The sequence below is a fragment of the Balaenoptera musculus genome, chromosome 10 (genome assembly GCF_009873245.2).
Source record: "Balaenoptera musculus isolate JJ_BM4_2016_0621 chromosome 10, mBalMus1.pri.v3, whole genome shotgun sequence".
In the NCBI taxonomy this organism is placed as follows: Eukaryota; Metazoa; Chordata; class Mammalia; order Artiodactyla; family Balaenopteridae; genus Balaenoptera; species Balaenoptera musculus.
The window spans coordinates 57290750-57317086 of NC_045794.1; the positions used below are offsets into that span (position 1 = coordinate 57290750).

The window sequence follows — 26337 nt, forward strand, 5'->3', positions numbered from 1 at the left end:
ATAAAATAATTTATGGGAAACATGGGTAAGTGCTAACTGGCCTTCATTATAAGAGTTGATCAGAAATGTTTTATTCATTAGTATCAATGCTAATTCATTTGTGCTACTTAAGTGGTGTGACCTGAAATAGCACAGGGCAGAGCCAGAAATACAGATCATTCAGGAATCAATCCAAATACATTTGCTTAAATAATCAGACAAATGCAATTAACCCCCGGGTTGACTCTGTATAGAGGAGCCTGGCCCATAGACACCCTGAGTCATGTAGACCATACTTCCCAGGTTGGAAAAGGGATTTTCCCTCTAACTTATCCTGTTCTAAGGTGGATCAGAGGGTGATTTGAGCAACTAAGGAATTTCTGGAGCCTTAGACTCACCTGTTCTGCCCACTGCCATCTTATGAGCAGACAATTCACCAGAGACACAGCTGATGGTGACTTGATAAAGTCGTCCAGGGGCTAAGTCTTTAAATTGAGTTTCAGTAATCTGGGGTGCTAATATTCTGGATTCTTTGATGGTCCCTTGGTGAGACAGTGTAATGTTGTAGAAATCCACATTTCCAGAAGGTCTTTGCCACTTGACTTTTAGAGAGGTCAAAGTGCCATCATTTGTCACCTTCAGATCTGAGACTTCCATGGGGGCTAATTAGGAAGAAAGGGAAAGAGACTTTAATTCAGGATATCATACCACTCTTATGGCCAAATTTTGACCTGTGTCTTAATCTCTACAAGCCACACTCCCTGCTCTGAAGAAAACAACTTCACAAGATAAAAATAATACTGCAAAACCAAAGAAAGGTTGTCTGGTTAGTGGAGAGAGGACAAACATGGCAGTCAGGAGACTAGATTCTGCCTCAAACTTGGCCATTGGTTGGCTGGGCAACCCTGGGCAGCTCTGTCTATCTTACTAAGCCTAGGGGTCCTTACTGCCTAATGATGGCTTGATCAAAAAAACTTAAAATGGTCTTTTCCAGTTCTGAAAATCTTTAAGTGGAATCCTCAAAGAATGTCATCTGCCTGATTTCTTCCTGTCTTTATGTATTTAATAATAGCAAGTACATAATAAATAGATTGGTTGACTGGCCATCATAAAATTTTTTGTGCTAAAAATACTTTCTTTTTCATATTGAATCATGATAAAGTTAAAGCTTAGGAGTTGTGTCATTATTTCATCAGAGGAAAATGATTACAAAGGAGAGACACTTTGGTGAATATATTTTCTACCTTTTGCCTATGCTATAATTTGGGGCCTCACTAATGGCATAATATAAATTCACAATGTTTCATTAAAATAATGGGCATGAAAAAAAAAAAAAAAGAAAAAAAAATAATGGGCATGGCACATTGCTTTTGCATATGCCAGTTAGAAGGGCAATTTGCTCTTGATATACATAAATAATTCTTAAAATATATGGTACATTTTTGTTGGGAATATATATATATATCTTTGAGGTGTGATATGAAAGGTATGTAAATATATAGGTGTCCCCAAATATCTTTCCCACCAACCTCCTATTATTTCAGGAACTCTCCTCTCTAGAGTAATGTCTAAGGCACTACATATTTTAGAGTTTCTCTTAAAATTACATAGCTTCCCAAAGGAGGGGATTTATTAACACATTAGACCCACCAGAAGCATTAGAATCCACTTGAATGTAAGCTCCATGAGGGGAAAGACTTTGTCTCTCTTGGACAGTGTTATATCCACAATGTCTGGTATATAGTTTACACCTAATAAATACTGATTTAATGAACAAATGAATGAATAAGTATGTATATAAATGATTCATTAAAACTTAGCACAGATTAGTTTTCTGGCTATGTTAGGCTATGCGAACAGATTCTATAGAATTGGGTCTCAGGAGATGTTTTGTTGGATAGAGGGTTTGGGCAATGGCTGTTTCTTTATACAAAGACCTAAGAGTAGGTCTTTGTATAGCATTGAGAAGAGTAATCCTGGTTCATTGTGAGTGATGTCACAAAGGCAGGGGATGATGCCTGTTTAAGAGAAGGAAGTAGGAATCTTTAACTAAAAAGAGAAGCTAAGACTATATCAGTGATTAACTCTGCTATTTCAAAAGGTTGTCAAGGACGAGCCTAAACTTTAGAATGAGAGGGAACCCCTCTTTCTCTAAGTAGAAAAGTGGATACATATTAAGGTCTTCTACAACATATGCATTTCAATTTGTCCTATACTACCATTATCCAAATAATTTAATAAACCTTGTTTATTAAACATTTCCTTGATTTGAGCTTTATTCTCGTTCAGAATAGCTAGGGAAACTTACTTGTCCTGGCTGGTTTCCATCTGTAGTTTTGCAGCCCTGCAGCCTCGGTAACAATGGTGACATTATAGAGGTGACCAGGTATCAGTCCATGAAAAGCATAGGAAGTAGTAGATTTGTCCACGGCATAACTCTGAACTAGAATTCCTTTATCCATTAGTATCAGCTGGTATCTCTCCACGTTCCCAGAGCCACGTGACCAGGAAATCAGGAGAGAATTCGTTTTCGCTGAAATACCAATATCTTTCACTGGCGATGGCACTAGTGGGATACAATGCATTTTCAAAGTGTCATTCATAATTTCCTTATAGAAGGTACAGACACATTTCATTTGAAACCACACATCCATTTATGCTTCTCTGTACATCTAACTTGTGTAATAACTAATGAAAACAGCACTCTTGAAATTTTATTGGAACCTGGATTAATGCTCTTTTCAAAGACCACAGCCTAAAGCTACATCATAGTTTATCTGTCTCCCCCACTTAACAGGTATCAAGGTAGATTTTGTCAATGAAGTATGATGTGGCATAGCAGTAAAGGGAAAAGAGAAAGGAAAGAACTGTAGAAGTTGAAAACTGGAAAGAGAGCAACAGAGCAGGAGAGAAAATGAGGGGAAAGTGAATGATAAGAAAGTATGTTATGGAAGGAAATGGTAATGTGTCATTGATAACGGGATGCGTGGGTGCAAGAAAAGAATTGTTCCAAACATAGGAATATTCAGGAAACACCATGACTTGAAGTTAAGAGAAGAATATACAGGGGAGGGAAAACATTTAAAAAATAATTATCATTGCACAAACTCAGAAAATGAGGCAGAAAATCCTGTTGCCTAACATTTGACTTAGAAGGGCCATTAGGAAACATCTTCCTCATTTTGGAGAAAATTCCAGTCCCAGAGAAGTTCCATGACTTGTTCAAAATCACCCAGCAAACTAGCAGCCCAACCCCATCTCCTTGTTTCCAGTCCAGTCTTTCCTCTGTATCAAACAGTATTTATTTGTCTCTCTGGCTATCTATCTATCTACCTACTTACCTATCTATCCACCTATCTATTTATTGTTGATCTTGGGGCATTCTTACTCCCATTTCCTGAATGTAATATAATTTCAAAAGAATCATAGACTACTAAATACGCAACTATCCATAAACAGGTCTTACCTGTTGATCCATTGGCATAAATCGTAGAGGAACGTTTATCCCCAGAAACAGCTGTGATGGCAATTTTGTATTTACTACCAGCAGTGAGGTTAAAAAATGTATATTCATTCCGTGAAGATCTTTCTTGAATTTGGGCCCCCTGTGTCTTTTGGTTATCATCAAGTAACTGCACCTCATACCAGGTGACTTTCCCGGAAGAAGGAGTCCACCAGACATGCAAACTGGTGGAAGTACTTTTCTCTTTATTGACTTCAAACCTAGCAGGAGGTAAAGGATCTGCAGAGCAAAAAACAAAAAAGAGAAGGCGGCTTGAAGAATTTTGCAGATACACGCTTACCTTGCTGTAATCCAGATGCATTTTCCTTCAAAACTTTAAGAATCTGCTGCTCATGATACAAATGGGCATTTTATGCCACTCCCAAACTTACTATTTTACTTAAAAAAGAAATCCACCTTGGCTACTAGTCATATAAGCTCTTTTTTTTCTAATAAAACTTTTTTTTTGTTACGATAGCTCTGAGCTTGGAAATCCAAGCAAGGTTATATTGTCTTTGGCTTGCAAGTTTTGCACTTTTCATACACTGACAAACATCCAGGCTCTGCCTGGATAAATACTGAAAATCTCAACAGAAAATACAGATATTACGAAATTTTAAAATTTGTATTTGTACTAAACTTTCCCCTTTTTAGGTTGTGGGGTTTGGGGGGGTTATGTATACAAAACTTTGGGCTGTTTTTAGATATCGGAAAACCACAAAAGATACAGACCTGATTATAAGCCTAGGCTAGGTGTGCTCACCAAAATGAATTCTCCCAACAACTGGGATTCCCTATGTCCCTAGATTTTCTAAACTTGAGTTCTGGGACATTTTGGATCTGTCAGAGCTCCCAGAGCAGGTGGGTTAGTCCTGCACCTGGCTGTTTACTTAGTTTCAATTCTCAAAGCCATGGGTCAATTTGAGGAGTCCTGTTTCCCATGTATTGAATCTTCACTGTAGAGCTTGAAATAGGATGAATAGCACGTCTCCAGGTTAGGAACTAAATCAATAACATTTAGTGAGCAGATGATGCAGTGGGACCATCCGAGAAATAAGGCTCTCCTTACCCTGAATGTTGGGAGTAGAAACGTTGACATTTACATATGAGTAATTTTCAGAAATCCTATGTGGTTCTTGGTCTAGAAAGTGAGATTAAGATACTGGAGACTAAATTTCAGAAGTCAGGTTAGATGTTTTAGTGACATGGCTATAGAGATCTCATTTCTTTACCTCCTGGTAAATTATATCTTACTCATGAAAGAAATTGAGGAATTCTAGCATCTGCTTAGAACAGTATATGTTTTAAGAAAGTCTTCACTTGTGACTAACATTAATACAAATAGGAACAAGGTAATCTTATTCTATATTCAGAAGGCATTTATAGCCAGACAGCTCAGTAGACTACGGGTCACCTATAGACTCCATACATAGGCTAAATAAGGCCAAGCCAAGACAGAAACCTTGAGAGCCCAAAGCACAGGTGAGCTTAGAGGATAAGGTTGTGTGGTTTATATCCTAGCAGCACAGGTTCACCTGAAGAGCGTAGGCTCTAGAGTCTGGCGGCCTGGGCTTGAATCCGGGTCTCCCACTTTGTAGCTGGGTAGCAATTCCTTAACATCCTTGTGCCTCAGCGGTCTCCTCTATGCAATGCTGATAACAGCGCTATCTTTTCAGTAGAATTGTTATGAAGATTAAGTTGAGTATTTTATCTAGAACACTCAGAACAGCGTCTGGCATACAGTGAGTGTTCAATGTTAGCTATTATTAGTATTAGTATTAGTGTTCCTCCTATAATTGGGATGACCTTGTCATAGAGGCAGGGAGGTGAAGTGGCAGAGAGCGTGGGCTTTGGAGTCAGAACTCAATTCAAATCTCAGCTCCCTCATGTATCAGTAACTTGGGGAAGTTACTTAACCTTCTAAGCCTCCATTTCCCCCTCTGTCTGGGGAGTATAATAATAGTACTTATATTCTTGGATGTTTGGAGGAGTAACAAGATATAGAGGAGACTTTACATGGTACACAGTGGGCACTCCGTAATATAAACTTATTCTGTCTACATGATCATAAAAAGAAACTTCCTCTGAATCACTGACAAAATGGAGGCAAAAGTGGAATACCATTTTTTTGGAAACTAAACAGATAATAGCTTTAATTGCCTTCTTCAAAAAAAAAGAAGCACTTGGAAAAATCTTATCAGTTTATTCCCATGAACTAACATTCTAACCCTTAAGATAAAATTAAAAAAAATTCCCAAGATGATTCTCATTTATGGGTTCTTGAGGAAAAACAGTATGGGTTTTGTGTGTGTGTGTGTGTGTGTGTGGCAATATTATTTAAATTTTCTATCCTACATAACACTCTATAATTAAGGACATCATCATAAAAGGAAAGGACATAATTTCCCCTCACAGAAAGTTTTCTTGTTACCATGTGATTCTAATAGCCAGAGAAACTCAAGAGCAACCTTGTCATAGCCAACCGAGGTGACACATTTTTGCTGAAGAGGCATTTTAAGGACAAGGATGAGAGGGACAGCTGCTTTCCAGTGATTGTTCAAAAGGGATCAATACTATCACTTACATGCACAACCCAGCCAGATAAAGGTTAAAGAAAATGATCTTATGATCGGTATAATCTAAACATATATAATCTGCAAAATGTGAGCTATAGAAAATGAATTTTAAGGTTGCGTGCCTAGAGGGTGAAGTTCAGAAATGCAGACTTTATCTAATCTCTCTGAGCCAGAAAACAAAACAGTCAATCCTTTGTACATCCGCTAGAACAAAGGAACAATGAGATTGGGAAGTGCCTGGGCTGCAAGAACCTGCACTGGAAACAAACACTTAAAACCCCATTTATGCTGTGATAAAGCCCTTTGCTGGCAGTGGTCCACTATTGCTATGCATGCGGCAGGAGTTCAGTAGTTTTCAGACTTTGTTTCAATCTAAGCCCAAGGAAAACTCTGCTGTATTAAAAAAAAGTTTTCAATATTTTATTAGAAACAAATTAGATACTTCCATCAGGGTGCTATTTTTATCTAGCATCTATCTATCTATTTATCTATCTACCTACCTATCTACCATCTACCTATCTAGATAGATATCTAGATATCTAGATAGATATATGAGAGAGTTTTAATGCTATTTGAAAATTTAGTTATAGGTCTGTAATCTTTTGATCATGTGACAGGTCATATGTAATTGGAAAACCCTACTTGACTTACATAATTTATGCTGATGGCTGGAGATATCAATGCACACATGTGTGCATTTATAGCCTTTCTGGTTTTTCCACCCACTGCTCTCATACATACAGCAACCAGTGAAGTATTATAAGCTTTGAGAACTGTTGAAAACCATAAATCAATAATTTAATCTCAATCAATATATCAAAATTTATCATTAGCCATCAATTTAAGACATCTTTGTTTGTATTTATTTCCAGAAGGATCTGGAATATTGAATGCCAAATGCAAAATTCCATAGTATTCAGCTGCTGTATTTCAGTGAATCTACCAGTATCAGGAAGCCCCAGAATTTCATAAGTAGGTTTGCTGTCAACCTACTTTTTCTGATAAAGTTTAGCTAAATTCCTGAACCAAAATGGATTCTTCCTTTTTTCCCTTTTAAAAAAATCTGACTTAAGAAGAGGGAGACACACATATGTATAAAATGGAAGTGATATTTGCTTTAAAAATTCTTTTGTATGGTCATTAAAACATTATTATCTACTGCTATAGGAATTTGCAGTGTTTAGAATTCAAAATGATAGTATTTATTTTGGAAATAAATTTAGCCTTATAACAAGAGAGCAGGCAATCCATAAGTTAGTGCCAAAAGCTTTTTTTGAAGTCATAATAGCACACAATATATCTGTGTAGGATCTGATCGTTTACAATGTGCTTTCTTAGTTGTAATAGAGGGTCAGAGGCATTAAGTGACTCATTTACATCACATAGGTAACAAGTAATTCAACTGAGCTTCTAACACTTGACTCCAAGTCGTGAGTTCTTTTCTATCACACCTTAGTTGTCCCAGGATGGAAAATGATGTCATGAGTCGCACAGTCAGTATAACAACAACAAAAAATCAAACCAGATCTCTATGAAAAATAACAGACAAATTTACAGAACTTTCATTTGATGGTTTGGATAGTGTAGCATAGATAAATGAATAACAACACTAATAATAGCTAAATCTAATTCTGCCGCCAGGAAAGTTCCATTGATTTTTTAAAAATAATGTTTTTCTTCTCCGTTTCTTTTTTCCCCCTAATCTTACTGCCTTAACCTGGTGTTCCATCACCTTGTGTCTGGATTACTCTGAGTTTTCTGGGTGTCTGCCTTATTTTCTGTCTTTTTTCCACTGTTGCCAAGTAACCGCTTTGTATATCTCTCCCACATCTGCCATCCTCATCTCCCGGGGAGCACCAAGAACTTTTCATGAGATGAAGTCTAAGTTTCTCCATAGCAACTCAAGGTCTCCTCAACCAGGATATTATCCTCCACCCACTTCTCCAACACACACCTTATCTTTCAGCACTAACTCCAGGACAAGAGATCAAGTTTTTATGGATTACAGATTCAACTTCTGTACCTTTACAGGAATTAGGATACAATTCTAGTTAAAAGCAGGGTGGCTAGGAGACTGGAAGCTGCATTTATGTAGCACTCTATATAAAATGGAGTGAACATCAACTATTCCTATAAACTAATTGCGAATTTTCTCATGGAAACCAGGGTAAGGGTGGGGCAAAAGCCACAAACCATTCCTTGGTGCAGGTTTTTCAAAAAGGGCAGAAGAAGAAGACGAGAAAGCAATTGCCCACAATCTGTAGTTAATTAAATAGATTTATAGAGATGTAATTTTCTTTTACTTTTGTAATTGTTGCTGTTTGACTATAGTCAGCTTTCTGACTTATTATAAGATGATATACTATATTATGCTAATATATCAGATTAACATGCATTTCATTTATCAACTTTATACACTAAATATAAAGTTCAGGTAGCGAGGAACTTTCAAAGTTTCAACAGCCTCGCAATTAAAGCAGCTTTGACAATCATTTGCATCATGATTAACATGAGTGAGGAATGCCATGTTATTTTACGGGTCATCATACTTGGCTTCTGAGAGTCTACAGTTTACTCGGGCATTTAAGACATATGTGAAAAAGGTAAACACAAAGGTAACTTATCAGGGAGGCTGACTTTGACGTCAGACTAAACCTGGTTCAAATCCCAACACTATCACTTCAAACAGTGACTTTAGGCAAATTGCTTAACCTCACGGAGGCTAAGTTTCCTCATCTGTAAAATGGGACTAACAATACTTACTTTACAGAGTTGTAAGTGTTAAGAGGTAATGGAGCCAAAGTGTTAAGTGCAGCCCTGGCACATGGTGGGGCCTCAGTAAATGGCAGTTGGTGTGAGTATTGCAGCTGTTCTTGCTGTTAAGGGTAACACAGGTCAGCACCAATGCTGAATATGCAAAAGGGGAATGATATCCAAGGGGAAGGTCTCAGAGGTGGGCTTGAAATGAACTTGAGCAAGTTGGAAGGTCAAGTAGGACGCAGAAATCAGAGAGAAGAGAGGCCATTGCAGAATGAGAGAGCAGTTTAAGCAAAAGCACTGAAAAGCTCACTTCTGTCAAGTATTAGAGAACCATGTGAGCACGGAGGGGACAATGACAGCTGACAGAGACTTTAACACCCTCGTGCCATCATCCTTCAGCAGCTCTACTCCTCTCTTCGATATTAACAATAGAGGTTTGCTTGGGAATTCCCTGGTGGTCCAGTAGTTAGGACTTGGCGTTCTCACTTATGCGGCCCCGGGTTCAATCCCTGGTCCAGGAACTAAGATCCTGCAAGTCACATAGTGCAGCCAAACAAACAAACAAACAAACAAACAAGAACCAGTTGAGGTTTTCTCAATATTATTTAAACCCTACGTAAATGCAGTACAAAGGGAAATCCTTTGGCCTCCTCTTCCAGACTGTTGCCCAGGAGCCGCTCTCATGTAGAAATTCATGAGCTGACGCTTGATGTGTGCTGCCGAACCTGGACATCTAGATACTAAGGAATTACTGTCAATGTTAGGTACGATACTGATATTGTCGTTATGTTAAAAATAATGCTTATCATTCAGAAATGCATACTGAAATATTTATAAATGAAATTAAATTATGACTTGGACTGTGTCAAAATGATATGCGGTGGGGGAGTGAGTGAGGATATAGATGAAATATGATTGTCAGTTGGTAACTGTTGAAGGTAGGAGACGAGTACATGCTCGTTCCTTATACTATTCTGTTTACTTTTTATGTATTTGAACTTTTCCATCTAGAGGAAGAAAAACAAAATCAAAACCCCAAATCCCTGGAAATCTGTATGTATACCTACCATGTTAATTTTAGTTGCATAGATTCATCTTTGTTTATATACATTCATACATTTAGAATGGGTTTGACCTCTCCTACAAGGTCAGAAAGTCGTCAGTATTATCCTTTATCCCCCAGGGGGCTTCCAGGGAATTGGTGTCCGGGAATGGAAGGTGAAACAAATTTTCTTCCATTCTGTCTGGACAAATTAGATTTTATTTCTTGCTAATCTGTAGGATGCCAGGCCCACCTACAGAAGTCAGACAAATGGAAGAAGCCTCCAAACACACAAAAAGTCAAGTGCAGAGAACTAGGTTGGTTGATTCCCCTATACAGAGCTCAGCTTGACCTTAGAATTCCTGAAATAACTATACTGCAAATGGCTGATTCCTAAATACTGAAGTCCATCACCAGCAGTTCAACACAATCAAAATCAAAATCAATATTATTTCATCACACTAACACACATTTAATCATTATTCTACCCTTGTGTAGGCTAAGTAACTATAGATTTAAAGTATTTCATAATATATTTTTTTCTCTTTAAAAGTTGAATTGAAAAGTAACAACAAACTATCATATGTAATCTGAAAGAACAAAAACCAACTAAAAAATTATGTCCATTCTACAGAGTAGTGGAAAGAATTGGCGTTGGGGTCAGTAAATCTGGGTTCAAGGTCTAGGTCTACCATATATTAGCTCTATGGATTTGTGATTAGTTAATTCTTATGAATATCAATCTCATCTCCAACCTGAAAGTAATAATAGGAAACTTACTACACACTTAGTATGTGACAAAAACTGTTCTAGAATTTATGTATGAATCAATTAAAACCTCAAAACGACCCTAAGAAGTGAGCATTCTCTTTATTATTGCCCCCATTTTATAGATTAAAAGAGGTGAGTAACTTGTTCAAGGCAACTTGGTTAGTAAGTGATGGAGGCAGCAGCTTTCAGAACTCAACTCTTAACCACCTGTGCCTTCACGATACTCCCTCCACAGGATTGCCATGTGGCTATAATTAAACAATATATGGTCCGTATATTATATATTTTATACTCTTACCTACTAAACAAGGTAGGTGAAAGTATTTTACATACTATAAGAGCACAAGACAAATATTAGAGTATTATTTTCTTCCTGGGAAAGACAACAAATATTCCTAGGCATTACAGATTTAACCAGGCATAAAAGGAATGGTACCAAAATCTTAATGCCAATGAATAATAGAAAAACTATGTCAATAGTTCTTAAACTTCAGTGTGCATTGATTCACTTTGATATTTGTTTAAAATCAGATACCCTAGGCTCCACTCTTTCTAAATTCATTATATATGAGGTAGAAGCCAAGAACATGCTTTTATAACAAACTCTGCAAGAGAGTTTAATGCCAGTAGCTTACAGACATTATTGAGAAATAATGGCCTGTGTTTAAAGCCATGTAAGTGTTATGGACTGAATTGCATCCCTCTAAAATTCATATGTTGAAGACTTAACCACCAATACTTCAAAATGTGACTATATTTGGAGATAAAACCTCTAAAGAGGTAACTGAGTTAAAATGGGATCTTTAGGGTGGGCCCCAATCCAATATGACTGGTGTCCTAAGAAGATTAGACACAGACAACACAGATGGACGACCATGTGAGGACATAGTGAGGTGGCCATGTGCAAGTCAATCAGAGAAGCCTCAGAAGAAACCTGCTGATAACTTGATCTGGGACTTCTAGCCTCCAGACCTGTGAGAAAATAAATTTGCTGCTTAAGCCACCCTATCTGTGGTATTTTGTTACAAAAGCCCTGGTAAACTAATACAAGAAGCAACATTTTGAGGTGGAAATAATAGCTGATATGGTGATTTGGTAATTAAAGCTCTTAAAATTTTTTTAAATTAAAGACAGAGGAACGAGCCATGTAAAAAGAGCTAAACTTTTTTTTTTGCCTTTTGCTCTAGGCTGATTAATAAGTATCTGAAACTGACTAACAAGAAGTCATATGCCACTAAGATATTCTTCCTGTAGGTAAAGTTCTCTACAACTAACTAGACTTCTTCCCTGGGCTCCATGACTTACCCATAACCCAAGGAGAATAGATCATATTTTTATGTACATTCTCCCACTAAAATATTCATTTCATTTATTAATATTTGTCTGTTATCATCTACCTATTCATCCATAGATCCACCCATTCATCTCCCCATTCATTCATCCATCTACCCATCCAGTTAATATTTATTGAACACCTACCATGGGTTAGATGCCATTTTAGGTACTGAAAAACTACTTCTTATTGGTGGGAAGATAAAAATCCCCCCAAATTTGTAATTGAAAACTCTACGGTTTCATTTAAACAAACTCAAATGTCCTTAGGATACATTCAAGTAAGAAAATAAATGAAGTGGTCCAGGGGGATTCCAGTGAATTGGTATCTGAAAAGAGAGAAACCACAACTCAGCTCTAGAGAGTTCTAGGCAGACTGGCCGAGTTTTGCCAGATCTTCCAGTATTTTAAGAGAATCCATACATCTGGTATTTATGCGAATTTTCTGCTCAATGCTGGTGAAATAATCTGAATTTTTCACAAACATTACGTGAGCCAAACAAGCATGTCTATTATTTAGACACCTAGACACTCCCAGGGGCCACTCTGCAGCCTCTGCTCTAGACTCTGAGGACACAGTGTTAACAAGAGTGTTGAGTTCTTCAATATCTGTTACCTTCATAATCTATTTCTGATGAATTCACAACTAAATAATTTGGCTTTCAATTTATTACAGTTGTTGCATTGACCATTTATGACCAAACACACCTGAGAGAGGCAGGGCAAGGTCTTCACCCAAGAAAGAAGTGGTAAAGCTCTGTCACCACTTTCATCCTGACCTTCTTTCAACTCTGTACAAGACTACAAAGGCAGAGACCATGTTTGTTTGTCATCTTTATAAGCTCACCAATCACTACCTGGTGTAACTCGCTGCAGTAGCCATGCTTGATGAATGTTTGCTGAACTGAATTTGAATCCACATAGGTTTTTCAATTCTGTTTTTAAATCTGGAGCGAAAACTGATTGTTGCTGAAATAGTTCTGATTTAGTTGAAATTTTTGATCTTTAAGGTCATGTCTACATTATGTTATTTTAGATAATTTACCAGGAAAAACAACCAGACAAATCACACTTGGAACGATACAGAATGATTACAGAGATAATCTAAGCAACTGTTGTATCTCCAGCCAAATCATGCCTTGCTCTCACTCTATTTTACTCTATACTGATAAGATAGGCATAATGGAATAAGAGAAGCACAATGTATTTGAATGACTTTTTTTGTTTGAAGTTATATCTCAGACTTAATATTATGCTACTAGTTGATCCTGCTTTAATAACAGTAAAATATGATTTGTGACACTCATCTTTGTAGCTTAGCAGTTAATATAGAGGAATACTAGTACTTTCTCTTAACTTAAATGAAAACTCACATATGTCCTTAAAATATAGAAAGCCAAAAAAGAAAAAAGTGCTGACAAAAAATAAATAACAACCAACCAAAAATATTCTCCCTGAAACATTAAAAAAAAAAACTTAACTTAAAAAAGTTTATTTAAATAAAATTATTTTAAAAATATAGAGAAACCCAAGTAGGGTTATACCATCACACAAATAAGTATGAAAAAATTATTATTATACAAACATCACTTTTGATCAAATTTCATTCTTCACATTTGGCATGGAGCTCATAAAATTTGTGGTGAAAAGTATATTTGTGGTACTGTAAAAAGTAACTCCTTAAGAAAAATGATAAGACACTGAACACTAACAATTGGGTATGCTGACTAAGTCTTTTTTTAATTAAACATAGTCAATAAAATGCAAACATTTCTTACATTTCACAAATGTCTCTGGACTTGAAACATCTACATGCATAATTAAACTCAAAACATATTCTAACTAGTAACACCCACAGTGAGTCCTTTTTCATCAATGTTTTTTCCAAAAAAGTAAAACCTCTGGGTTAAATCAGTATATTCTGGCTTAATGTCTTCATCTTTTCTCCCATAAGCTTCTGATAGCTCACCTGTTTTTAAACATCATTCTGCCCCATTCAATACAGACACCTTATCAAATGTAAAGAACACATCTGGAAGTTCTACGTCATAAATTTCACAGTATTAGCAATCTGAGTGTTCACATCTTCACATACCAAGAAACCAAGAACTTTATAACTAAAAACTCAGCCACTTAAACTCCTGAAAAATGTTCTAATTATGTGGTTGATTTCGGTCTCTCTTTGATTCCCTGTAAAAACACAACCACATTCTTAACAAGTGGTGTCTCTTTTCAATTCAAGTTCCTGCAAATCTCAGAAATTATCTAACTTTCCTCTGAAGTAACTCAAGTGATGTATTTGGGCTTTCTTAATTAGCAAGAGAACAATTCATTGACTTATTACCAGGACCTAGTCACATTTCCTGACCTTACTGTAACTGCCCTGATAAGGGACTGTTCTCTCACCTCTTCAAAGAACTATAGCTAAAGAAGTGATCTTTGTTCAGGTTGAATGTGAAAGAATAGCAAGGACGACACATTTCTAAATTTAACTTCTGGAATTTTTCAGTTAAATTTGACTTTCTCCATGAAAGTAAGGCTTCTCTATTGCAACAAAAAAAGATAACGTTAAAAGGAAGACTAATGAAGTCATAAAACATCGAAGTCATTAGAGAATTCCGAGCACATCTGAGGGTGGCTCTGGGGATTAATGAGGTAACACGCATTGCAGCCCCTACCTTAGTAGGCACTTGGTTGGAACCTGGACCTCAATGACCAAGTCTAACACTCTCATTTTACAGATAAGAAAACTGAGGCAGGAAAGACAAACTCTTACCACATACGCATGGAAGGGTTTACCAAAAGTGAACAGAAAATGATTGACTTAAGGTGCAGAGTAACCACAGGATGATCTGTGATATTGGCATGGTTTTAGTTACACAAGTGATAAAAAATAATTTTCATACCCTCATCTCAAGGGACTTTTCTAATTTCCCCCTAAGGGTGACTCTATTCCTGATGATTTTATGTCCTGGTTCCAAAAATAAAACTAAGTTGAGGAAAGTCATATCCCTAATCATTGCACTTCCATTATTTATTCTAAAAACATTTACTTAAAATTATTCCAGGGCTTGACAATTTAATGCGATGGAAGCTCAAACCACATCACTTTAACAAATTCCCTCCACAGCCCACAGTTTCTCTTTGCTGCTCTCCCCGTTTAAGTGGCTAGTCCGCTGTTTTCAGCACTAAGGAAGTCTCTGAAAGTCAACCAAGCTGCTTCTGGCCAGATCTGAGGAGACTAGAAATCTTTATCAATAGTTATCTTCACAGGTGTTTTTACCTTTATTATTATTATTATTTTGTATGCCTGGAACTCAAGTGAAACATCAGCTTGAAAAGGCAGGGCTCAGCCGGAAGTGGCCTGGCCGTCCAACCGCACCTGTCACTTTTTACCTGTTTGCAAGACCACAGTTCTCTCTTCTCCATCCAGAGACATAATACTGAAATTATAGATGGTTCCCGCTTGTAAATCCTTGGGGTTACATCCATAGGTGGTGTTGTCTATCCGCACGGGGTGGCAGCACGCGACCCACGACGTGTCACTGCTGCAGATGAGGCTAAAGTTACAGGGTGACGCCATAGTTCTCCACTGGAGAGACACGGACCGGCTGGAGACCCTGGACTCTGTCAGGGTGAAGTTGCATCTCACTGGCTCCCCCAGTCCAGTCTGCAAAGGAACCAGAACAACAGCTGAAGCCCGCTGTCTAGACCTGCCCAGGGACGAGTCCGTAGCAAGCTCCCCAAGCTGCTCCACTCACCCCTGGCCCCCAGCCTGAGCCCATGCATCCTTTCGCCCCCCAGCCAGAGAAGAGGCCCGCAGCCCAGGGGGGTGGCCACCTTCTCCCTAGCTGCTTTTTCTCCGGAGCAGCTGGAAAGAGAAGGTGCCTTGTTGCCTTTGACAGTGGCACGAGCTGTCAGTCTGGCTGGGGGCTCAGAAGAGGATGGCTCATTCTTCCCCAGGGAGAGGAAGAAATTCTGCCACCTCCCTCTCCAGAACACAACCCAGCAGACCAGAAAGCCGAGAGGGCATTTGGTCCTCGGCGGGGAGGCGCGCGTCCGCCCGCGGGGAGCTCTTCTCGGGCCCCTCACCTGCAGCAGGCTCAGCGCGGTCCACAGGGCCAGCCCGGCTCCATGGCTCCGCATGGCGCTCAGCGGTTCCCCCTGACTCGACCGCTGGGCTGGGACGCGGGGCGGCCCCGACGGCCGGCGGAGCGGGGACCACTTGTTGCGCGCGCTCAGCGCGCCCCGCGGGCGCAGAGCGCTGGCCTCCGGGCTGACGACGCGCGGGGGCCGCCGCCGCCGCCGCTGATGCTGCTGCCGCCCCGGGCCGGCTGCGGACGCGAGAGGCGGCGGGGGCCGGCAGCGCGCCGCCCTTCCCACGCTGCCATTCTGACCCGCGCTGCCTCGCCCCGAGCCCCGGCCGCGGACTTCCGCAATCAAAAGGCAATTTCCTCGTCTCCCGGCAAAGGAACAATGCGCCGGCGAGGGAGGGAGCCCCGAGGAGCCAACGCCTGAGGCTGCCAAGGGGGCCCGAGGCGGGCCAAGATGCCCCCGCCTCTCCCGCCAGGGGTCCCGGCCGGGTCTGCGGAGCTCTGCCTCCTTCTCCGCCTCCCCGCCCGACTTTCACTTTTTCCCACTCCGTGGTCCTCAACACCACCGTCTCAGCCACAGTAAGCCTTGCTCCCTCTCACTTTCCATCTCCCCACCCACGCCCCCTTCCTCCCTCCACACCCTGCGCCTCCCGCTCCCTGTCTTCCTTCCTATCTTCCTCATCTGCTTTCTCCAGGGCCTCTTTTCCCAGGATTAAACTTGACCACAGCAGATTTCCCTAGGTCGCCTCACTCTTTCCTGAAGCCTTTTATTAGAGTGCTTTTGCCCTTCTCACCTCAAAGCATTCATTCGTCCCAACGCGTATCCCCCTGACGCCATCAATAGAAAAAGACCCCGAAAGGATGGTGCCCGTTGTCAACTTGACCTTCATTTTTTCCTGCCATTCACTTTCCCCTTTCTCTTGTGTAGAGGTCTGTGCTCTCCCTAAATCTTATGCACATGGTGCTAACCAAGAACAAGTATAATCACCACCAATCGTCCAGCCCACAAGCAAAGCAGTTTCATCACTGACCATCCAGTAGTTAAAGTCATTTCATCCATAACTGTCCAAGCAATATAAGAATGCAATATGAACTCTCGTTTGTGGAAAATACTCTTGATGGCTCCGCTTCCCACATACTACAAGAAAGTGAAATTCACTTAGGTTTTAGCACTAACTTTATGCTCACTTTTAGCAACTGCCTCAGTACCTGAGTGATCATGTATCTGAAAATGGATTTTAAAAGAGTTCCTGATAACCGAAGAGCAAAATGTTTAATTGGTCATAGGTGATAGTAGGAAAATATTGCAACAACCTTAATAATGTTTGACTGCTTTTCTTTGGGTGCCATCCCTGACAACTGCCGGAAGAAAGGAGATTTTTCAAAACAGAATATTTGAGCTACGTCAATGGGAAGGATGGCATATTCTTTTCTTTTTCAAATAGATTATACATAAAGCTATATTATTGACTGCTATATCAAAGGTACCTACTTGGAGGAAAAGCAGAAAAAAACAAAAAAGTGAAAATTATTTCAATTCTTTTAGAAAACTTGTGTTTAAAAAAATTTTTTTTAATGAAAAGATGAAGTTTCTACTCCTTCGAAGATTCTATGGGCTTTTAATCTGCAGCCAGACTAGAGATCTCAAATTTCTTTTTCAAGTTAGCAGACACTCAAAGAAGGTCAAACCTAAAACACGGGTGTATTTCTGGGAAAATGGAATCTTTCTTATTTCTCTGCCCAGGTCACTTGTCTTACCAAAGAACTTTTGCCCTCTGTATCTTGCCCCCAAGTTCAATGACTTTTCACAGCCTGGCATTCCTTTCGGCATCATCAGAGATACTCCTCTTCTCTCCCCGTTAGAGACTGCAATCCTACAGGCTGCCTTCAGCCTTTACAGGGGTCTTTTTCAGCTTTATTCCTTTTTAACATTACCGTTTTCTTTTCTGGCTATATTCAGAAGACAATGTGATTTCCTCGTCTGTAAAACTGGAATAATATCTACTCTAAATACTTCCCAGAGCTATTATGAAGAATAAGATCACATATGTTAAAGCACCTTTGCAAACTTTAATGTGCTGTCCAATTGTCAGTTTGCCTAGTGATAGGTTGCATCCAAATCACACAGTTTGCTCTCTTTCAAATTCATCCATCACATAGGTCCCACTTACCTAACTTCTGCTGCCCATCCTTCTCTTTGTCAAAAACCAATGAGGTTTTTACATTTTTCTCATAGATTGGCCCTCAGATTTGAAACATTCCCTCCCAAATTCACTAAATATCCCTCTGTCCTTTGCAGAAATCTTCAATAAATCCTGTCTTTTTCAAGTTCTCCAAGGTTTCTCACATATTTTTTAAAAAAATTACATGTTACCAACCTATTATACCTTAACAGTTAATTTTAAAATAGTATTTGATATCCAATACACTGTCTGACTATAATGCAGTATACTGCCTTATAGTAAAGGCAACTGCAACAAAAAGGCAAAATGTGAAGAGGACTAATCAAACAAAGCAATAACAAAATATCCTCATAACACTCTTCAGATGCTTCCAAATTCTGTTATTAACAGTGACCTGCTAATAATAACCCTGGGAATAGGAATTAGAAAAAGAAGGAGCGATTTCTTCAAATACAATTATTTAATTTTTGATCTATCAGAGAGACATGTACATTTAGGGTCTTGTGCCTTTTATCTATTTTGATACCAATGTATATGAAGAATTATAGCAATCTGTGAAGGAAAGGACTAGGAGTCAGAGATATTTCTTTCCCAAAGGTATATAACTGCTGGTTCTTTTTTTGGAGAATCTTAAGGCTCACAGCAAAGCTCCCAATTAATTAGTGGGTCCTAAATAACCTATAGGAATGAACATACTATGAAACAAGGAGAGAAAGTTTAAACTCAGGTTTTTACTGATTACATTTTAAAAGCTGATTTACCTTTTAAAAACACTTATATTAATATGAAAAATTAGAGAGATGTGTAATAGATTCAAGGCAGTAAGAGACTGGGAAAGGCTGCCAGATAACATCTTTTCCTAGAGGAGTTTATTTGAAACTACTGTACAAAGTACAAATAAGATGATTCATTTTATTCTTTGTTCTCATCTTTGTTTGGAATTCCTCAACTTCTTTTGAACCTATTTATCCTGTGTAATGACACTACATTTGCTTTAGAAGTTACTGCATTCCAGGCATTTGGAATCAGCCTCTCTGTAACTTTTCAGGGGACAACCTCTTCTCTTTGCCACTAGGAAACCTTTCCCAGACTGCAGGGGAAGGGTGGGACTGCTTTTGGTTAGACATGAGTGCCTAATGTTAAACCGTTGGTTAAACAGCTGCCTTTTAAACAAATAGTCATAACAATTAATGAATAATTGTTCTAATTTATATATTTATTAATTATGATTTCAGGGATGAAAACATGGCTCTTATCACGTCATGAACATACATGTTGAATGATACAACCGATCATCAGGGGTCCCAGGGTCACACTTTGAGAATTGTTACTTGACATCAGGGTTTGAGCTGGGTGCAGAGAAGGTTGGGGGATGAAGGAAGACTGGATTGGTAAAGTTGATTGGTTAATTCAAAATCCTCACTCATGACCTAAAAGGCCTTTCATGACCTGGCCTCTGCTTACCCCATGCCTCTCTCCTGCTTGCCTCCTATGCTCCAGTGGCCTGGGTCTAATAATTCATTTACTCATTCATTCAGCAAATATTGACTGAGCACCTACCGTGTGCCAGGCCCTGGTTTAGGTTTTGGAGACACCCCCGAGAAGCTGACTCTTTCCTGCCCCAGGGCCTTTGTGCCTGCCATTTCCTTTTCTTGGACCACTCCTGCTCAGGAGGTCTGCTTAGCTGTCTTTCTCCCAATCTTTAGGTCTCAGCTTAAACACATCCCTATGGGGCCAGGCCCTTTCTGACCTCACAGGGGAAAAGTGTGCTGTTATCAATCTTCATCTCAGCAACCCATTTATTTAATTCTGAACATTAATGACACTTGGTAATAATCCAATTATTTATATGTTTGTATACTGTCTGCCTTCCCTGGCCATATGGAGAATTCCTTTAGGGCAGAGTCTTTGTCTGTCTTGCTCTTCTTGCACAGAGTTTGGCATATAGTGGAGTTTCAACAAATATTTGTTGAGTAAGTAGATGAATGAATGAATGAATGAATGAGTGAATCTTTGTAGGTGCTCAATAAATATTATTATCTGAATAAACACTGTAAACAAGTCCTTCTAGACATGTTCCTGCTGGATGCCTCAAATATCATCTTGAAAGGGAGGGAGGGATGGAGCAGAGGAATGAAAGAGGGAAGGGCAAAGGAATAAAAGAGAGGAAGAAGAGAAGATTGATTTTGAAGAGAAAGAGGTGGGAAAAGATGAGTGGGAGGGAAGATGAAGGGAGGAAAAGGAGAAAGGGGAAGGAGGTAGTAACCTTTAGGACAGTGGTTCTCAAAAGCTAGTATCAGCATCATCTGAGAACTTGCTAGAAACATAAAATCTTAAGGCCCTACTACAACCTGAGGAATTTGAAATGTTCTGGTGGAGCCAAATAATCTCTGTGTGTACCTGTGTATGTATGTGTGTGTGTGTGTGTGTGTGTGTGTGTATTTAACAAGCCTTCCTGCTCTAGTTGGTGAAGAAGAGCTATCCAAATTCCAAACAAAAGCCTTAGATTGTCAATCCCCTACTTTAAACCCTGATCCAGTTGTCACTTTATATTAAAGAGAGTTAATGATATCTTATTCTTTTAAATCTCACTGAGCTCTCTGGTTACAAGAAGCTATATAGATGATTTAGAAGATCTTGAACAGTTTTAGAAGGTGTCAAATAAGTAAAGTGGTGATGTAACATATGATAATATATTTTGTATATATTTTATATAGTATATCTATAATATATATTATATGCATAGTTTGATATTTATAACTTCTCAGTAAAGTACAGATGCTAAAGGGAAAAAGGTCAACATGCAGCAAACTTAACAAATGTTAGATGACAGGCCAATTCTGATGCCTTTTGTTATGCAACCCTCATGTCTGTTTCCCCAGATATTTTTAAAAAGAAGAAAGCCTAGCAATTAGGGAATGTGTCAATTAAAAACAATTACAAGATGGCAAATCCTTTTCTCTGTTTCAATTTGAAACTGTTTCAATAGTACATTACATCAAAAGTGAATATGATTTTTAACCTGCAGCCGGTGTCATGCATTTAAAAAGAGATTTATTAAAATTTAAGGTAAGATAATTTTGATAAGCAGTTTTTAAAAAAGGACCGTGACTTTTGTGTTTAGAGATACTGTTTTGGGATATTTATATTTCAAGGAATCTGTCTAGCTTCCTAGGTTGTAACCTTCCTAGGTCATAGGTCTCCAGGAAAATGGAAATTATACAGGCATTTGGGGGTGGTTTAATGAGGGGGCGGATAAAATGAGAAGGTGCGTGTTATATTTATAGCACCTCCCTGGCTAAAGGATGATAGTATGTTAGATAGTATGATTATTAGTACTAATAATAGTATATGAATAACAACAAATGTTAGAGAGTATGATTATTAGTACTAATAATAGTAGATGAATAACAATAAATCATGGATGCTGAGCACCCAGCAATGCTAGAGAGAATGACAAAGTGCACGGACGAGAATGTCTTTCTGAGAACATCCAAATAATAATAAATTACCATTGCTGTCAATCCCATACTCAAGAGAAATTCCTCAAGAGATCAGCACAGAAGACATTTACCGGCTGCTCTGACTGTTGGTAGTGCCAAGATTTTTTTAAATCCTGGAAGGGCGGGGTGGGAGTTCTGGATGTGTCTCTAAGAGCAGCCCCACCATCTCTCCCAGACACATCTCTAAGGTTTCTTGGTATTTTTTTTTTCTACATCAATTTTTTACCCTCTTCCCTTCCCCCACTTTTTTTTTTTTTTTAAATCTGGAGGAAATGAGCTTTGCATAGCTTTTGTCAGAGCTTTGTAACTGTACACAGACGAATGACTTAAAACCAGATGTGACTGTAAACGAATCACTTTTTCAACCTCAAGCACTTCTGCTGCATCTTCATTCCCACGTTTCCGGCGCTACTACCCCACCCTCGGAAATGAGTCGGCCCACACACGAACTGAATCAAGGTGTTAATGCGGCCAGTGGGGCTGCCTATATGGGCGTGACTGCTATACATTCTGGTTTCAGGAGCAGGGTCATGATTTTCGTGACTATCCAAGCTCTAGGATAGTAAATAAGCAAAACATGGCTAACATTGGCTTTAAGGGAAAGAAAAATAAAAACAAAAGAAATGATCACACATCTCATCTCCCTTAGACAGTGATGATTGGAGGGTAAAGATTCTGTCTTCTTTTTTTCTGTGTATCATGTTGTTAGAACATCATTTCCCATGAATTCACTGGAGCTCGCAAACAGAGGGTTCCCTATCTGACCAGCACATGCGCCTTTTCTGGCTTTTATAGTGTGATCTTAATATAGTTTTTAAAAAATGGAATAAGCAGGTAATGTTGAGAAAAATAGGAGATTTTAAAGGGAAAAAAATCTGGATTTTTGACTTTTCATTAAAAAAATAAAAAGATGGAGGCGTGCTGGGCCAGCATTCTGCCCACCTTGTCCACACAGCGCGTCTCAGAGTCCCCTGAATGTTGAAGCTGAGAGTGATCAAAGCAGAAGATCAAAGGATCTTACCATGTTTTTCAAAAATATAATGATAAAACCATCAGCTAGATTAGAAACCTCCTGCTGGAAGGAGTCATGGCTCTTCGTTATCTCCCCTGCATGCCCAGGTTGTGGAGACTCAATGTCTATTCATCTATTGACAGTAAATATTCACACCTCACCACTAAACAAGGACATGGCTAAGTACTGGGGAATCTTAAAAGCAATTGTATTCTTCAGTTGCTCCAATGCAGACCTGGAACCCTTAGCATCACAGAATCCAATAATACCTAGCACCTAAGCCTTAGGATAAGCTAGTGCCCAAGCAGCCTCTGACTCCATGGAAGACCGAATCCTTCTAGAATAATCCAGAGGTCATTGGATTCAGGCCACCAAGGTCAAAACTCTTAACAAAGCATCTACTGCGGTATCCTCTCCACAGCTTTGCTGTCCTGGGCTGGAAGTACAGCCTTGCACAAAGAGGAGCAAACACAAATGTTCACAGACACACAGACGAAGGGCAAGCACCTGGTAAAGCTACACTGGTAGTGTGTGTTCATTGGTCCAGATCTGTTAGAGATCCAGATCAGAAGAGCTTTGATGAAAAAACAGGTACCTCCTGTGTACTTTCCAAATAAAAATTACCCTAGTGGTGATCTCATCTGGATTTAGCAATGGTAGGATTCTGTTGCCAGCTCCCCCAAAGGGTGGGAAGGATGAAAAGGATCTTCCCTTCAAAGACAGCCCCTGGAATTCATAGCATTTCCCCTTTCAGTGACTTTTCACCGTATTTCATAACTGGTTTTCAAAGCTGTTATTCTGTGAGTGGAATGAATATGTGGGTGCAACCAATATGTAACTGGGGTAAATTACAGGGATTTAAAGTACTTAGCAATCTTTTCCAGAGTTTCTTTATCTTATCTTCATACTTATCATCCAGCTCATCCACCAGTTCTAACCCTTGGATTTACTGCTCTTTCTTGCAAATTCATCATCATTTCTCACGGTGTTTGCTCTCCTCTCCCCCCCATCCACCCCCTCTCTCCTCCCGGTCCTTGAAGAAGATGGACAGGTCTTTGTAAGTCTGAGCCACTGGTCTACCCCTAACTCAGAAGCATCCCTCGGATTCTACCCTATAAAAGCCCTTAAGCAAACTACTCTTTTTATTTTTTAAACTTTTTTGTTCGGAAATAATTTCAAACTTACAGATAAGTGGTGAAAATTATATGCAGCGCTACGACATATCCTTACCAAGACCCACTCATTTTTTTCTTTTAGCATTCCCCCACATTTGCTTTATTATCATCTCTTTCTCTATATATATGATACTTTTACCTAAACCACTTCAGAGTGGGCTGCATATCTTCTGAATTAAGTGTGTAATCTCAGTAAAGATATCAAATTTAAGAAACGCAAAATTGATATAATGCTTTTATCCACAATCCGTATTTCAACTTCGCCAGTTGACTCAAGCATGTCCCTTTAGCATTTTTTGTTGTTGCTGTTTTTTCTCTGTTAAGGAGCCCACCCAGGATCCTGTGTTATATTTAGTTGTCAAGTCTCTTAATCTTCTATAATCTGGAACAATTCATCAGGCTTCAAAAATGATTTTTATGACACTGACTTTTTTGAATGATACAGGTTAGTTATTTCTATGGTACGTGTTTTCCTCCATTTGCATTTGTCCGATGTTTCCTGATGATTACATTCAAGTTATAGGTACATCTCTCCCAGAACTGTTCCTCTTCTCTTGTGTTCAATGGTTTTTTCTAACAGGTTGACTATTCAATTATTCTCCAATGGATTGTAAACATAATTGTACATTATAATCAATGGGGAGACTTTTACACTCTGGTGCCGATGTCCTACGTCAGTAAATTCTGATTCAGTAGGTCTGAGGGAGAATTTTGGAACCTGTATCTTCAAAAAGCTTCCCAGGTGATTCTGATGTATGTAAGACCAGGGCTGAGAGCCACAGACGTCCTATCTCAATTTGTACATCCTGGTTTCTCCTTCGATCTCATTTCCCCTCCTTTGTTATGTTCTCTCCTCTCTGCATCAACCCTCATCTGGGCTTGACCTCATCTGCTGAGGGAAACCCATGTGTCAGAGAAATACTGGCAGGTTAAAGAGCCCATTTCAATGCACATATTCTGTTTTATGGTTGCATTTTATGTGCATATGATTTATATTGTGACAAAATATGAACCCAGTATTTTGGTGCTCAAAATGGAGAGTCAGGCAAATCCCCTATAACTAAAAGAAAATGAAAGAAAAGAAAAATCCTTGAGATTTTAAAGCCAGAGAGGGTTGAGTGAATTGTAAACCGTATTATGCTGTTGGCACATAGTAATCCATATTAGTGGGCCATCTGAGAGAACTGCAGCCCTTTGTCAGAATTAGACTTGAATGATGCTAATTATAAATTAGGGTCTTCAGGAACACATCCCTCCCGCAATATCGTACACGCTAGAATGGACATCCTGCACTAGGGGTAGTCTCAGAAAAGTCTGTTTATCTTTTATCCCATTCACTCTAGACAATCTAAGAATCTTCTCTTGGTCATGAGGAGTCATTAGGAGATGGTGTGGGGTGTTTTGTTTTGCTACATCTTTGTACTTCTCCTTCTAGGTGTTTGCCTCAGTGAAGGGGAATATTGTTCCATCTTTAGTTCTGGCCACAGAGCGGTGGTGGCAGTGGAGAGACTCCCCTGTGTTTAAGTAACACGATAAAGGGGTTGACCCCAGACTTGAGGGGGGTGGGAGGAGGTGCAGGTGTTTTGCATTTGCCACCTCACTTATTTGGAGACTCACGTTGGTTTGTGATGTCTCTGAGGGCCAACTGGAAGGAAGCACAGAGCTGTTAAACTCAGACCAGCACCACAATGGCTATTCATGAACTGAGGAAATGTGGTCCGTCTCCCGGGCCCAGGCCAGGGCGGGGTGGGGAAGGGAAGAAGGGGGTGTGCCTTCAAATAAGATTGAGGGATGTTGAGTAGAATCAGAGCCAGCCAGTAACATTTTTAATGCATGTTCAAGGCTTGATTCCTTTGAAAGCATTTTCACATAATAACGCTGGTCCATCTGGTTCTTAGAACAACCCTGTGATGCAGGCAGGGTAGGGGTGATGAAACAACAACAGGAAGTTAGTATTACTTGCTAACATTATTGAGTACTTATCGTGTATAGCCAAGGCACTAAGCACTTTTCTTGATCAGATTTGAATCCTCACAACTGTTTTATGAGGCAGATAGAGTACCTTAATTATCCTTATTTTAGAGAGGAAACAAGTATGACTTGAGTAACTAGTAGATGACACCACTTGGATTTAAACCAGCTTTCTCTGACACGAGAGCCCTAGCTCTTTACCGCTTTATCAAACCGCCTCCCCCGAGGTCACATGGCTGAGAGGGGATCCAGACTGGACCTCTCTTGAGAGTCCACTGCTCAAATGATAAATGGAGGCTGCTCAGATTTTGATGCTAAACAAAATTCCAAGGCCTGGCTTCCCTCCCTTTGGAGGAAACTTCTGCACATTTAACTCTTCCTCTTGTATCCCATGCTCAGGTCCCCAAAAGATTGACTTCCTGCTGCCTCCAGCCCTG

The 26337-nt window shown here is 39.4% G+C and overlaps 1 protein-coding gene across 3 annotated transcripts in view; it reads right to left on the reverse strand.

Annotated features, from left to right (window-relative positions):
* Nucleotides 1-26337, reverse strand: part of PTPRB (protein tyrosine phosphatase receptor type B) — a 113394-nt gene that overhangs the window by 68540 nt on the left and 18517 nt on the right. For 2 of the 3 annotated variants that reach the window (XR_005021510.1, XM_036865996.1), the window contains exons 4-7: nucleotides 15359-15632; nucleotides 3446-3721; nucleotides 2288-2545; nucleotides 378-641 (exon numbers count right to left, since the gene is read on the reverse strand). Coding sequence is in view for 2 of the 3 variants with exons in the window: in XM_036865996.1 (XP_036721891.1) it covers nucleotides 378-641; nucleotides 2288-2545; nucleotides 3446-3721; nucleotides 15359-15632 (1072 nt within the window). In the remaining variant the exon portion in view is untranslated. Of the gene's footprint in view, nucleotides 1-377; nucleotides 642-2287; nucleotides 2546-3445; nucleotides 3722-15358; nucleotides 15633-16054; nucleotides 16448-26337 lie in introns of those variants that run through there. The other variant, XM_036865997.1, reaches the window with a different exon arrangement.